This window comes from Polyergus mexicanus, unplaced genomic scaffold, assembly GCF_030449975.1.
Source record: "Polyergus mexicanus isolate NDT 795.1 unplaced genomic scaffold, iyPolMexi1.0 SCAF_27, whole genome shotgun sequence".
In the NCBI taxonomy this organism is placed as follows: domain Eukaryota; kingdom Metazoa; phylum Arthropoda; class Insecta; order Hymenoptera; family Formicidae; genus Polyergus; species Polyergus mexicanus.
In genome coordinates this window covers 121,392-136,836 of record NW_027223347.1, presented here as the reverse complement: position 1 = coordinate 136,836, position 15,445 = coordinate 121,392, and the positions used below count along the sequence as shown (strand labels likewise).

At 37.6% G+C, this 15,445-nt stretch overlaps 1 protein-coding gene across 4 annotated transcripts in view; it reads right to left on the bottom strand.

The window, feature by feature from the left end:
- Cnc (NFE2 like bZIP transcription factor cap-n-collar) overlaps positions 1 to 15,445 on the bottom strand; it is a 105,282-nt gene that overhangs the window by 56,970 nt on the left and 32,867 nt on the right. For all 4 annotated transcript variants that reach the window (XM_070314439.1, XM_070314438.1, XM_070314440.1 and 1 more), the window contains exons 2-3: positions 14,466 to 14,633; positions 8,700 to 8,775 (exon numbers count right to left, since the gene is read on the bottom strand). In XM_070314439.1, coding sequence (XP_070170540.1) covers positions 8,700 to 8,775; positions 14,466 to 14,633 — 244 coding nt within the window. The remainder of the gene's footprint in view (positions 1 to 8,699; positions 8,776 to 14,465; positions 14,634 to 15,445) is intronic.

Below are 15,445 nucleotides of genomic sequence, written 5' to 3'. Positions count from 1 at the left end.
AAACGCTCGGACGAAGGAGAGGAATCCGGCTCGCCAATCTGGACAGATATAATTACGCCGGATGTTGCGATCGGTCTTCGAATCGCTACTCGATTTGCAAGTACTATGCGAGAGAAACGCATAATACATTATTATAATTATATTTATCAATGTCAGCCTTCATTACGGATAATGCTTGTATGTTATGTGCTAGCGAGATATTCGCAAGATAATTTCGAGTATTATCATTCTGCATCTTGCACGACCAACGTATATTTTACGAAGATGGAATTCGGAATCCAATTAGCTAATTAATTTCTTGGGGATCTGCGTATTTAACAAATGTGTGAAAGTGCAATGTATTATATGCACATAGATTATCTTAAAAAGTCGAATATACTTTCTCCCGTCCCTACAAATATGTATCGTAAATATGTATGAATAATCTCTTTTAGAGAAAAAAAGTATTTTTATTACAAACAACTTTCGGATCTTTATCACATTCGCATCTCCCCGCATGCTCGCAAAATGTTTGAATTTCGTCGAGTATATATATATATTTTTGTATTACATATTTTATGCTGGCGCGATTAATATATTCGCATTACGTATTGTGCCGGCACGAAGCTAGACGCGACGTCGCGGCTATTGTTGCCCCGTCTATTTTCATCCCGAGGCTTCCTGAAAGTGCCCTCCTGGATTCGTCCCGAATCCGTGGCGTGCAACGAGCCGCGATATGAGTAATGGTGCGTGCTCGCGTTACAGGGGTGGATGTGGCAAGTCATGGCCCCGAGTATCCCTGTAACCCCGTACACGCCTCGCCAGCTGCCCTCACAGACACATCCCTCATGGGGGCCGCTGCTGGCTGGGCATAGCTGGACTAACATGGCGGAACACGCACAGCTCCAAATATTGATTCCCTCTTGGGACGTAGCGAGGAGTCGAATAGCGTCCACAAAAATTCTACAATGAATGGCGAATTGAGGGCGAGAAAATCCAGGGCATAATTTCTCTCGCGGAATTTATTATCGTTAAATCCTTTTGATCCTTGGCGCATTCGTTCCCTGTTACAACCCTCGAATAGTCCAGTTTTTCTAACGAAATTAAGAAGGTCGCGAAGGAAAAGGAATTATAATTCCAGCTGATTTTTTGCAGTTATTCTCGAAAAGAGGAATGACGAGAACCTTTCGGGAATCGCGGAGCGTTCCGGAGCGATCCGGAACGGTCCGAAGTGGACTTCCCGCGTCTAATCCCAAATCCACTTCAGGAGAAATTGGTCACGGTTATTGCCACGCGTGGAGATAGTCGGATATTATTTTTTTCCCCTCGTGGCAATCCTTGACGAATCGAAGAGGAAATTAACGCAACGCGATTCTATCGATTACACCTATCATTCTTTCGCCAACTGCATTTTCTCATTTCTATTCTTTTCGTATCATCCTTTCTATATTTGTCGAAAAGTTATATACTCATTATCAATCTGTAAAGTCGTAAATATATTCGCCGATAATTGTAATCGCAATATTATTTACGGTTAAAATTGAGGAGTTCGAAAATAAAACAGATTAATTCTTGACATGTTACATAATCATCAAATTATCTCAGAAATTGTTTCAATCTTTTATAGATTTTATGAGAATAAAAGAAATATTTGAACATTTTGAACTTTCTCTTATTCGTTTGTGATTATATACGAGAGCGTTATATTCTATATAACTCCGCAATAAACTAGAAAATTGTTATATTCACATGTTCATGAAATAAAATACCTTCATCATATATAGTATAAAAAACTCTTGGATAAATAAAAACTCGGAGCACTGTCTGTAATGAGTGCAACTATTGTAAAAAAAAAAAAAAACTCAATTTTACCACCGTAGAAAAGATTGATCCTCTGGATCTCTTTCATCTATGGACTTCATAAATATAATGTAATGAAGTTCGATAGAAGACATTACTTATATACATGTATAATGGCTTCTACGCCTATCCGTTAATTAACATTTCGATATATTAGAGTTGAAAGTGGATAAAAAAATAGCCAATCCTCAGGCGGCTGCGCATACGCATGGCGGATGCGGCCATACTTTTCACGATGTTCCCCCTCGAGATTTCAGTCCACGCAACGGATCTACGCACTATGCGCCGCCCGCGCACGTGGCAGATGTTCGGCGTTACGCGCTCACGCATGCGTCTCTCTAGAAATCCCCACCAATCTTAATTTTGCTATCCTACAACACTCGAACATTTCGTCTTGTATCGATACACAGCATTTCCTCAATTTACTAAAATATCAAAGAAATTGCATTAGCAATAGCTTTTAAATCACGAGAGATAGATACTTTTTTATTAATGCTTGACGAGAGAAAAAAATTGTAAATTATTTATTCAATTACGTTTTGAGATGTAATATCATATTGTCATTGGTCATATCTATGTTCAAAATGTACAGAAAATCTTATGTAAACGTTGCATTATAAGAAATTATTGGTTAAATATTTAAAATATGCTAAAATTATATATTTTTCAACAGCTAAACGTAAATTTTTCGGTCAGTTAATTTTAACTAAAAGTAATTAGAATAGGCCACAAGCGCATATTCTTAAATATCTTCAAACACAATTATTGAAAGAATAAAATAAATCTTAATTATTCATATCGTTTGGTATTTCGCGTAATAATACATTTTTACAGCGCAAGTGAATAGTTGTAATAATCATCATTTCAAAAATCATTTTCCACAGTGATCATTATATCCATTGATATAATAAAATAAAACAAGAGACACTCGTATTTTATGCAAAAAAAAAAAAATCAACCACGTGGAATAAATGTTGGAACTGTCATCGGCATGCGATTACCGTGAGAATAAGACACGAGTGTATATCGGGTGTATATTGCGTAGGAGTAAAATTGCAAATCGAAATTGTAGTTATTCATGTAATATGTACTATGCAATATTTAGAATGAGATGCGGTATGTGTTACTTATGAAATGCAAGCGATAAAAAAGATTTATTTAAAAAATGTAAGATAAAGGAATTTATTCTTAACATTTAATTATACGCACGTAATGTTTTCCGCGTACAAAACTGCCAAATTTTTGTCATAATAAGACAAATATTTAACTTTATAAATTATATATTTTTCGTTGATAAATTCAATAATAGTTAACTTAACGCCAAAATTTAATGAAAGAAACGAAAAATCGGAGTAAAATTATTTTTCATTATATAATAATTAAAAGATCATTATGTTTCCCGCGTCAATTTTCATTTTTTGAATCAGGTTTTTATTGCGTAACATTAAGCAATATATCTACAAGTGTAATAGTTTAACAAACCATTTCACTTTTATGTAGAATATTATAGAGTTTCTCTGCGATAATTTTATACGATCTAATCTCCTTCGTCCGCATAATCTAAACTACAGATAATGTCACAGGCACATATCTGAGAAGGTGGGGTTGTAGAGGCTGAACGCCTATTACATGACTTGAATCTTACGAGGCGTAACGAGAACCGATATATCTCTTAGCGCAACATCGATCTCGATATAAGCTATTCAGTATAGAAGGTGTTAATAGTCGGCTAAACGATTATTCGAACCTTTCCGTTCGCATATAGACATATCGTAATAATAAATATAAAAGTATCACGAGTATATGGCATAGATCGGGTTATGTTATTAATTTCCAATCACACAAACACTAAGCCACCAGGTATTTTTGATAAGAATCTCGAGGTTCAAATAAGTTTCACCTCGACTAAATCACGCAAATCTATCACGAGAATCGAATATTTTCAAGATGAATAAAATACGCGCCACGAATAAAATGCATCGCGGCCCTAAAAATCCATTTGGCCGACACTGATTGACGGACCTCTATTAAGCTAGCAGGACCAAATCAGCAGAATCAAACTGGACCTATCAGATTATTTAGTACCCATTTTGTACTAATTTGTACCAATAATAATAATTTTGTACCTCGTGCCATTTTCAAAAAAACCGTGGCGATGCTACCATCAAATTAAGCTAGCAGGACCAAACTAAAACAAAACAAAAAAATAAAAATAAGACCAGAAATAGAAAGGGCTGAATTTGTACTAATTTGTACCACCCAAATAAACTCAATATATTTAGCCCTTATGCTTAAAACAACCCCCAATTGAATTTAGCCCTATTAAGCTCAAGAGTAAAGTACTCTTTCCAATCAGCAGAATCAATCGCTACTTACACACTGGACGCGGCATAATTTGTACCGCCAAAATGTGAAGTTTCAAATTTTGTACCCCCGGCGTTCCTTCGTAAACTACCCCCGACTTCTATCCGTCTTAAGAGTAAAGTACCCTTCGCGACGAGCAGAATCAATCGCTACTTGTACACACAACGCGACATAATTTGTACCATCAAAATCTGAAGTTACAGATTTTGTACCCCCGCCGTTCATTCGAAAATTACCCCCGACCCATCTCAATCTCAAGAGTAAAGTACCTTTCGCCACGAGCAGAATCAATCGCTACTTGTACACTCGGCGCGACATAATTTGTACCGCCAAAATGTGAAGTTTCAAATTTTGTACCCCCGCCGTTCCTTCGAAAACTACCCCCGACCCATCTCAGTCTCAAGAGTAAAATACCTATCGCCACGAGCAGAATCAATCGCTACTTGTACACACAACGCGACATAATTCGTACCATCAAAATCTAAAGTTTCAGATTTTGTACCCTGTTTTTTTTTTATTATGTTTTTCAGTAATGAATTTATTCTAAATTTTTTTAATGATTCTACGTATAAAGGTATTGAAATAAACATACGTACTTGCATGTATACGGGTATGCATGAGGATGTGTATGTATGTGTTTGTGAACGAAAAACTACATGAAAAACACAATAAAAAAAAAAACGGGGTACAAAATCTGAAACTTTAGATTTTGATGGTACGAATTATGTCGCGTTGTGTGTACAAGTAGTGATTGATTCTGCTCGTCGCGAAGGGTACTTTACTTTTGAGACAGATAGAAGTCGGGGGTAGTTTTCGAAGGAACGGCGGGGGTACAAAATTTGAAACTTCACATTTTGGCGGTACAAATTATGCCGCGTCCAGTGTGTAAGTAGCGATTGATTCTGCTGATTGGAAAGAGTACTTTACTCTTGAGCTTAATTGGGCTAAATTCAATTGGGGGTTGTTTTAAGCATAAGGGCTAAATATATTGAGTTTATTTGGGTGGTACAAATTAGTACAAATTCAGCCCTTTCTATTTCTGGTCTTATTTTTATTTTTTTGTTTTGTTTTAGTTTGGTCCTGCTAGCTTAATTTGATGGTAGCAGCGCCACGGTTTTTTTGAAAATGGCACGAGGTACAAAATTATTATTATTGGTACAAATTAGTACAAAATGGGTACTAAATAATCTGATAGGTCCAGTTTGATTCTGCTGATTTGGTCCTGCTAGCTTAATAGAGGTGATTGACGGATACGTTGATATAATAAAATGTACCAAAAGCGCACCTATAATACGCACGCACACGTTCGAGACAATGTTATGATAATTTATTCTGTGAATGTAAATTTTTTACACGAACCGCCGTATAATCCATCATGCTTCGTCAAATTGGTACAAGCACCTTGCGTTGCAGCGGTAACATTTATACTGCCTCTTTCCGTTTACATTCTCCCCTTGGTTTCTTTTCATTTCAAATTACAAACTACACTAACACTTCGCGCGCGGATATGGCGATTGATGCGAAGTCTATTCTGTAAATATATTAGGTGTACAACTTTGCTTCCGCCGTTTTCCTATAGATGGCTTTAGCGGTAAGTAGCGGTCGAAATAAATAGATCATAGACGTCGTGCGATAAACTTGGGCATCTGTCAACATAACCTCATAGAAACATTAGTCGATTTGTGTCTGCGTCATAAAGTTATTCTCGATTGAAAATGTCAGTTTACGAGCCAAATTCTCGTCATTTGCGGGAAGTTTTAATTTTCTGCTTCAATATGAAGAAATCTGCGGCTGAGGCCCATCGAATGCTCTCAAATACTTATGGCGAAGCCGCTATTAGCGAAAGAACGTGTCGTGAGTGGTTTCGACGCTTCAAGAACGGTGATTTTCACGTCGAAGACCGGCATAGCGATGGAAGAGAGAAGGTTTTCGAAGATGCAGAATTGGAGGCGTTACTTAACGAAGACTCGAGTCAAAGTCAAAAAGAATTGGCACGATCATTGGGAGTGATTCAACGAGCAATTTCAAAACGAATCATAAATGTATAACCAGTTTTTTACAATAAAGCCTCGAATTTCGGGAAAAAATGGCGGAAGCAAAGTTGTACACCTAATATTATATAATATTTGTTCTCGTACAATCCAGTATCGATATAGCTTTTTAATGACAGATTTTATGATAAACTTAAAGTCCTTTTTTATCAAAAACGATGATAAAAATTAAATCTTCAATAATTTTGTAATATTTAATAATACAATTTTTTTAGCTTTAAATCAAGTTTTAACTTCAATTCATATTAGAACAAGATCGTTTTAGTATGTTGATTAAAAATGAGACTTCTTTGTTTATGTAAGTCCACTCTAACCAAAGCATCAAAACGAAAAAAATCTAGAAATTACAAGATGTATCGTACACATCGTAGAAAGAAAAAATCGGTATGCTAGCTATTATATATGTATATTAAGACACACATAAATTAATACATAATTATAATTGCACGTGTATCGTGCAGCCGAGATTTTCTGATTCCGCACAAGTGCAAGCTTTTATGATTCAGAGTCAGATAAAATAATGTATCAACTTTCTTCAAAGATTTTACAATTAATTTTCGATCGACTCGATCGCTATTTCTTTTTCAACGCACGCATCACACTCTTGCTTTATATTACAACGGGCTACATTTTCTCCCATCAAGCCCTACGAAATAAGGATGATGGAAGGATTTTTTATGTATTAGTCTAGTAACTCATTAATCATATACGCCATGCGCCGAATATCTCGATTGATCGACGACGAGATAACCGCGTAATGAGCTCTGCTGCTCTTCTTGGTCCATTATCCGCTCAAAAAGTTATTACCGCACTAACGGATTAATTTGTTTCCGCGTATCGTCCTCGTAAGCGAAGAAATACTTCAATTCATAGCGCTCTCCTTAAGCTGTCAATAATTTCTCGATATTACTTTTGACAGATAAACTAGAAACTGTACGCGGCTGGAAAAAAAAAAAAAAAAAAAAAAATTGAAAAAGGAGACATCAATATCCCGAAATAATTTTTATATAAACCGCGCGTATAATCTCTGTAAAATATATATATATATGGTATATATAGAGAAAGAGAGAGAGAGAGAATCTTACAATCTGTAAGAGACAGTAAAAATGTACAAATGTAAAAAAAATTTCTCCGGATTTCTAATATTTTTAGCTTGTCGATTACTTTAAAATGATTCTTGAAGCATATATATATACATACATATATATAGATTTCTAAGGAGAATTTAACAAGCGGACCTTCGTCAACCGTCGATAGCATGCTCGACGTAGAGTGTCTCATAGCTAGGCGTATATTCTGTCGGGCGCAAAGTAATTAAATGCAGAGAAGGAGAGGGGAACCGAACCCGACCGAAGGGCTGGACAGGCTGGTGGGGTTGAAAAGACGAGAAGGTAGGGAGGAAGGTAGCGAGGGCGTTCCTGAAGCCACTCCCCAACCTCGAGTTCTCCGGAACTGGAACCTGCCTGCTTGGAAACCCATAGTTATATATCTGAATAAAGTGCACCTTGGCATGCAGGTAGACGCTGCAGTGTGTTACATGCGCGCTCGTTACAGTCTCCTTCCATTTCTCTCTCGCTCCCGACATTCGCGCGAAAAGTATCCTCGTTCTCCCACATGCGGCTCGTGTCGCGTAACATTTCTCGCTGGTAACGTATTCATCTCTCTTTTTATTATGCGACAGAAAATGCAAAATAATAAAAAAAAAAAACCAATATATCATATTTATATGATACACGGATTCCATTTATACAATATTATAATTCTGTTGATTTTATATTACGGTTAGAGTCTTTAATTTTGACGAACCAGTTACTTAATTATATAACCCTTACACCGTATTCGTAATCGCTATTCACGAGAAACTATAATACTCAATTTAATTGCCCTAGTACCTTCGATATCTTATTAAGAGTTGCACAAAATATTTTTTGCCTTTTTTAATTTGATACTAACGCCATTTTTTAAGATTACGTTAAGACCACACGATTTTGATAATGTGTTCTTTCACTATGTATGGTGACAAGGTGTTTCACGGTCTACGGTATATTTCTAAAGGAATGATCGGCGAAGTGCATTCGATCGGCGTGTTTATGCTAATTAGCCGCGCGAAGGTGCGGCCAGGTGCGGCAGGCTCGGACTATAGCGAATGTTCGGATTGGATCTTACAAATTGCCGCGTTAATTCGATACACTCCGGACATAAAGAGCAGCAAGAACGCCAGATGTATCTACTTGTTCTTGCTAGCACACAAACTAATGTGCTAAACATAAAACATGCGCGCAACGTACGTACTAATCAATTCTTTAATTAGTATTTGTAAACGAAATTTCGATCATCTTCGATAAACGTGTAATTTAATCAATCAAATGCGTTATTTTAAACCGAATTATTTAATAAATATAAGAGATGACGCAGAGATAAAAAAAATATCACAAATAAGCTTACCGGTTTCAAGATCCACGGTGTAAGGAAGTCCTGCCCAAGGATCATCTTCTTGCGGTTCAGACTCTTTGCCATCATCCTGGAAATAACTTTTTCCGGTAAGCGATAAGTCCGATCAAACGAAAGGGTTTCCTTTCGTTCTGAGATGTCAGAAAATGTTCAGATAAACACAACTCGTCGCCACGAGTAAAGTTTATCAAACTATATTAATTATATAATATGATAAATATTAATTTATCTGCTAATTATAATTAATCAATTAATAACAGTGCATAAATCGTAACAAAGAGTAAATTAGCTGGAAAATTAGATTGAAAGAGATGTAACGAGCGTTGACCGTAATTAACGACGTTGCGGTATCAAAAAGGTGTTAAGGAGCAGGGTGAAGGAGCCTCGCTCTCGAAGTGAGATGTGATCGGTACCAGAGTCCGCGATCATAAAACGTAATTTCAACAAAGATGATTACGAAGCCGACGAATTTAAGATGAAGCTCGTCAACAAGTTGGGCAACAATGGCCGAATTCAGTCGAACGCCATTCGAGTCGGCCAAGGTCGATTCTTATGGAGACGTCATAATCAAGCGGCCGAGCGACCCTACCGCCAACGTGAAAAAGGGCCCAAGGGCGCGCGTATGTCCTGGACCATAGGTCGCCCGTAGCGTGGCGGTACATGAGAGCTGCAGTGAAATGAGTTTAATGAAAACAGTATTGTACTCGATCATTAATCATAGCGAGTCCCTGATAGCGACCATCCACGACCACAGGCTCCTCTATCTATCCCTTTCCCCCTTTAAAAAACCGCCTCTGTCGCTCTCTTTTTCTCTCCCTTTTTTCGTTGCTCTTCCTCGTCGATCCCTCTCGAATCTTTCATCCCCGTCTATCTACGCTCCGGTCATTTTTTCATTCGACGATATGATATATCGTTGTTGAGTGGTGCGTTACGCTGAGCTTGACGTTATGAATACCAAATTCAATCTATCTCTAAAATCGAATGCGAAATCCAGCACTTCGCTACGAACTATTAGAATTATCTTGGATCCCAAAATATTTTTTATCTATAACATATAATATTACACAGCGTTGTTATCGAATAAATGTAATTCTTTTAATATATGTCCTTTAGTGTCTAAAATAAAAAAAAAAAAATTAAAAAAAAACACATATGGAAACTGCCTGCTTGAGATGTTTCTGCATCTTAAAATTGGTCCTAAAATATTTTTCAAGAGTCATGGATGGCGTATAGGCTTGCGCTTTATTTTGGGCCCACAACGTCATCCTCTTCGACTCTCGAAGGAAACGTCGGTCCTGCTCGACGACGTAGCCCTCGATGCGACAATGGGGGTCCTGTCAGCGATACGGACTCGCATAGCCGGCATAGCTCTCAATTAAGGTTTACGAACTGTTACAACTGTCTGCCCCGATCAACCGCTTTACAAGGCCTAGCGCGGATAGAAGGCATGATTCAAATCAACCTTGATCGGCGCGAGTAAATACGAATTCAATACAATATCGCGGCCGCCAAAGATACGGCGCGAGTCACGCTGCCTCGAACCGTATGTAACTCGCGATACGTTTCACATTTCGTGATTCGTTCTGAATATTTCATTTCAATGACCAGAGAGCTTTTTCAATAAATAATGATTAAATATTATAAAAATTTTTATAATGCAAAAAGAAAAAAGAAAAGAGATAAATGAGACGCCTTGATTGCTGGATATAGAAAATGAAACGAAAAGGCATAATTTTATAATACCAATAAAATCATTCTATGAGAAAGGAGATGAGTAAGTTGCCAAAAAATAGCTCTACCGGAAGGGATGGACGCAAAAAACGCGGTAACTTCGATCATCGGTATCACCGCATGCGCGCCATTTTCTTCCAAAATTCCAGCCGACGGAAACAATCGGGACAAGAGAAGAAAGCCAAACCCACTTCGGCTCACCGGGCGTTTTCAATTTCCAGGACCATCAATACGTCCCTCGGAATACCCCTCCCAGAGTGTTCCAATCTCTCTGGCTCCCAAAGCTCCCTCTCTCTTCAATCGCTATCTCTCTTTCTCTTTCGAGAGAAACGCTTCGGATCGACAAATGCTTTCTCTCTCTCTCTCTCTCTCTCTCTCTCTTTCTCACTCGTTTCTCTTCCGTTCCGATAGGTCCGTCGATGGCGCCCCTCGTACCGAAGGGGATGCTGCGTACATCTATCATTTTACCAAACCCTGCCAGCTTCACGGATACATCGCAGGAACAAATGAACGCTAGCCATTTTGATGGTTTTATAAATACGTTCGATGAGGATGGAGAACGGGGCGAGAGAGAGAGAGAATCCGTTGTTTTCGACATCCTCCTCCTATATCGCACGAATCGACCCATCCTCTTCTTGCCGCCATCCTCCCGACGAGTCTTCCTCTTTATTCTTCTGGCACCGAGACGGAGTCGCCCTAATGGAGCCCGTCGCCTAGGAGAGCTCGCTTCATTTGAATCGCGTCGGTGGATTAAAAATTCGCGTCAGTCACGATAGCGATCTTCTATAATCGGAAGTAAGATGCCTTGCAACGATTCATCTTGCGCGATACGCATTCGTGTTAAAACGAAGTAAAATTCTCCAAGTGGAATTGATCAGGTTTTGCATTACGTTTGTTCCAGACAATAAATAAGTACGAATCATTGCCGATTGATGAAATATAAAGATATACGAGATCTAATGATTCGCAACGAGTATTGAAAATATACAGAAACATTTTTTCAGGAGAATAGCTATCTATTGCTACATTTTTAAACATAATTGCGCGTCTCTAATCGATACAATAATATTGATAATATTTTTATGTATATTAATCAATTGAAAAAAAAGGCGAAGAATCAATAAATAGATAAATACACGAAGAAAACCGTGACCACGTTTGCTAAGCACGAGAAAATTTGTTGTCTTCGCGACGAATGCTTTTCATCCTGAATCGTTCGATCAAACTTCCTTTTTCCTACTTTCTAGATTGACGTTCCTCTAAACGCCTCCATAATTCATTCCCGTTTCGCAGCGAGACGGAGTCGCTCTAATGGAGCCTGTCGCCGCGACGTGCACCAATCGTTTAAATCTTTTGGCTCTGGATTAAAAATTTCTACCAGTCATGGCGGTTTGAGATAATTGTACAACAGCAACATGCAACGCGCTTTACGGTAATTTACTTGCCTAGCTTCTTCCTAGTGACATCGATATCCTTCTCGAATGGCACATGTTGACAAATATTCTACGTTGCAAGATCATTTATAAAATAAATACTTTCATTGCTCTATACACCTTGACTTTAGCTTTGAGGATGGTAATTCTGTAAAGTTGTCTTTCAATAAACGATTTCAATTTCAGCGAATGATTCATATATGTCTAAAGAAAGATCCAGGATAATGCGAATGTCGCGTCCGTAATATATCGAAGATACGGATTTTAAATCCGGGAAAAGTAATATTTAATTAAAAAAACTTCTAACAACGCTATATCATTTTTAAGCCGCTGCTTGTCTTTAGTTGAAACAATTCTGGCGAAACGTTGGAACAATGCATGTCAATAATCCGTCGCGATGCAAGACAGAGAAGGAGAAGTCGAGAGACTGAGCTCTTCTTTGTTCTCAGCTGTTCGCGGACCGTGTCTCGGATCGATATGTCAGCTTTCGATCGGGATCGAGGGTCTTCCCCATATTATTGGACTCTCAAAGACGGCGGCGAGCCCCCACAAAGGTGGAACCCGCTGGAACAATGCGATCTTCGTAGAGGAAGAGGTCGATGGAGACGAAGCGACGCATAGCGACGTCGGGAAAGAAATAAAGAAGGAAAGAGCGCCGACTACCGAAGGTCGTGAGAAGAAGAGAGAACCGAAAGAAGCGAGGATGAAGAGAGGATGAGACAGAGAGGCAGACGAAGAACGTCGAGGAGTCTGATGGGTTACCCGCCCAGAACGTCGATGCACCGTCATTGTCGGTGACCATCGTATGGATGAGCTCTCGTAGGTTCGAATCAGCTGGATACTTAAATGCACCTCGTGTCCATCCACCGAAACGCGCCAAGCGGAGGAAAGTCGTCGCTATTGATAAACTTACATTGTATGAGAAAAATCAATCGGAATTCAATCAACAAAAAAGAGTTCTTCGTAAATCTAATTCTAGTTTACGTTCGAGTGATTGATAAATTTAAATCAACATTGTTTCGACACATTATCATAGATGCGCCGAGTAGTAGAGAATTAAAAAGATCCGTCTTATGTTGTTATATTAGCAAGAATAATGAAAGAAATTCTCTATTAGAATTTAAATTATCCAATTCTCGCGCTGTAGATGAAATAAATATTCTATTCGCGCGATACTTGTCAACACAATATATTATATTATAATATATTAAATGAATCAATTATTTCTGGAAAAAAAAAAAAAAAAAAAAAATTACAAAAATAGAGAAAGAATAGAAAAATGCTAAAAATATAGTTCAATTTATATCTGTAATATAATATTGGAATATTATTATAAAATATAATAAAAAATATCGCGGCCAATCGATCTGCACCACTAAAGAAAAACATGGTATTTAGACTAAATTAGGAAAGCACTGCAGCATCTGTGACGCTGTATAAAGACGTGTCTCTTCCTGGAACATTGATATTATCACGAATACATCGTGAGACAAAACGTCTGCTATGTCGATCCGGGTGTGCTTATAACTCTAGAAAGATAAGATCGATGGCCGATATATGCAGGGATTGGAATATCGGCCGAGATTATATCCGAGGACGCGTGGACTCCTAATTTCTCTTTCGGTCTACCAAAAACGATCGCTATGGATTGAACCGGCTTAGTGTCTCCGATCAAGATCGATCATCTACAAGCGATTACGAGCGCGGAAGCCACGCGCTAACTAGGATAAGATCGCGTATTAAAATTTTTTTTAATAAAAATGAAATAAGTTTTATAAGAAATACATGTATGCCGAATCTTTCAGGACGCGCGCCCTTCGAATAAGATTATATTATTTAAAATGCAGACTAGAGATGATAAAGAGAGATAACAATTCCACTGTTAATCGAACAAGCGGCATCATTCTTGTTCGATGCCTTACGATCAATTTCATGATTCGATACAAATCTATCTATGGTATACACGTAACGTTCTGTTGTATGTTTATGTTTCTTAGCACATCAATTAACTAATACAAATTGAAACGAATGCCAGCGTACGGCGCTTTTCTCAAATCAAGTCACCAAATTGATTCTTAATGATAGATAAACAAAAAAATGAAAAATAATATCCCGAAATGTCCTGCGATGAATGTATAAATACCCGGAAGCTAAATCTGGAAATCTTTTTCTTCTGAAGCGTCGCAGAAAATGTCGCTTCCTATTCGCGCGATGCGATCGGTCGATGATTGTCGGGAGACAGAACGAAAAATGCGCGACATCGCGAGCCATTCTTTGACGTACAGTGTATGCGCGCGTCCATAGCTTTCTATCTCCGATAATCATCCGGGGGACACAGGAAGACATCAATGGACCCGTTTGGCATATGGAGAAACGAATGTTTAAATTGAGTCCATGGAAGTAAACGCTTCCTTTTACGTACGTGAAAGCAGAAAGCGGCGCGTTCTCGAAAAACAATTGCTCATTAGCCATTGCGATTGAAAGATCGAAACAACGAATTCGTTTCACTTTGTAATTTTGAAAGATAAATAACTTCGGAGAATCTAAAACAAGATATTAACTAGAAAAAAAAAAAAATGAAAAAGCTTCTTCATACCTTTTGATTCGTAGCGTTAATTGCTTCCAAAGCTTTCAGCTTTTCGATTTCGTCCGCTGATTCTTTTTCTGATGTAGATGATTTTTTGGCAGGTGCCGTGGTAGGTTCCACAAGCGTAAATCCCAAGTCCACATCCTGTTTCCAAAGAACCTCAATTAGGTCCATATCCTAAAATTAAATATTCATTGCCATGATATTATTAAAAAATTAATAATCCTCGTATTAATTTAATTAATTTTAATTTAAGTTTGTGATCCTCTAATACGGCGGTATTTTTAATATAATTAATATATAATAATAATATATTATTTAATTAAAATACCATACGTTAGAGGATTTCTTAGAGGAAGATATGTGTACTGTAAAGTACTTTTTGTTCATTATCTACAAGTAGAAAATATACGGGTTATATTTTAAATGCAAATCAAATAGATGCGAGTATACAATACGGGTGAACGTTCCGTTTTATATGCTTAATTTTTCTCCGTACTCATCTCATGTTAAAAATAATGTTCACGGAAATTAAACATATATCGTCTTTTATATCTGCTCGTATACATTTGGCTATAAAATGACGAGTATTTTATTGTCTCTATCAAGCATAAAGATGTACGCTCTTTCTCAAAGTATGTACATATATAATATCTATTAATATACATCAAAGACTTGTAGAAAAATCATAATAATCCATTTTGAAATTAATTTTACTGCTTAACATACATATACGATCTGTCTTTGAATTTTGTCGTGCGACTAGTATTTACGATTAAAATGAAATTTTTGCAACAAATAATTATAATATGGATACTAAAAGTCACACAATTAACGTTTCGATACCTCCATAACGGAGTGCAGCTTTTTCGTTTATGTTTATTTTACATAAGTTAATAACATCTGGCCTCGATCGCTGCGTTCAAGCCCAATCCCGATCTTCGAGATTCATTTTTGTTGCGTCTCGGATGTCCCTCGCAGGGAGTCCC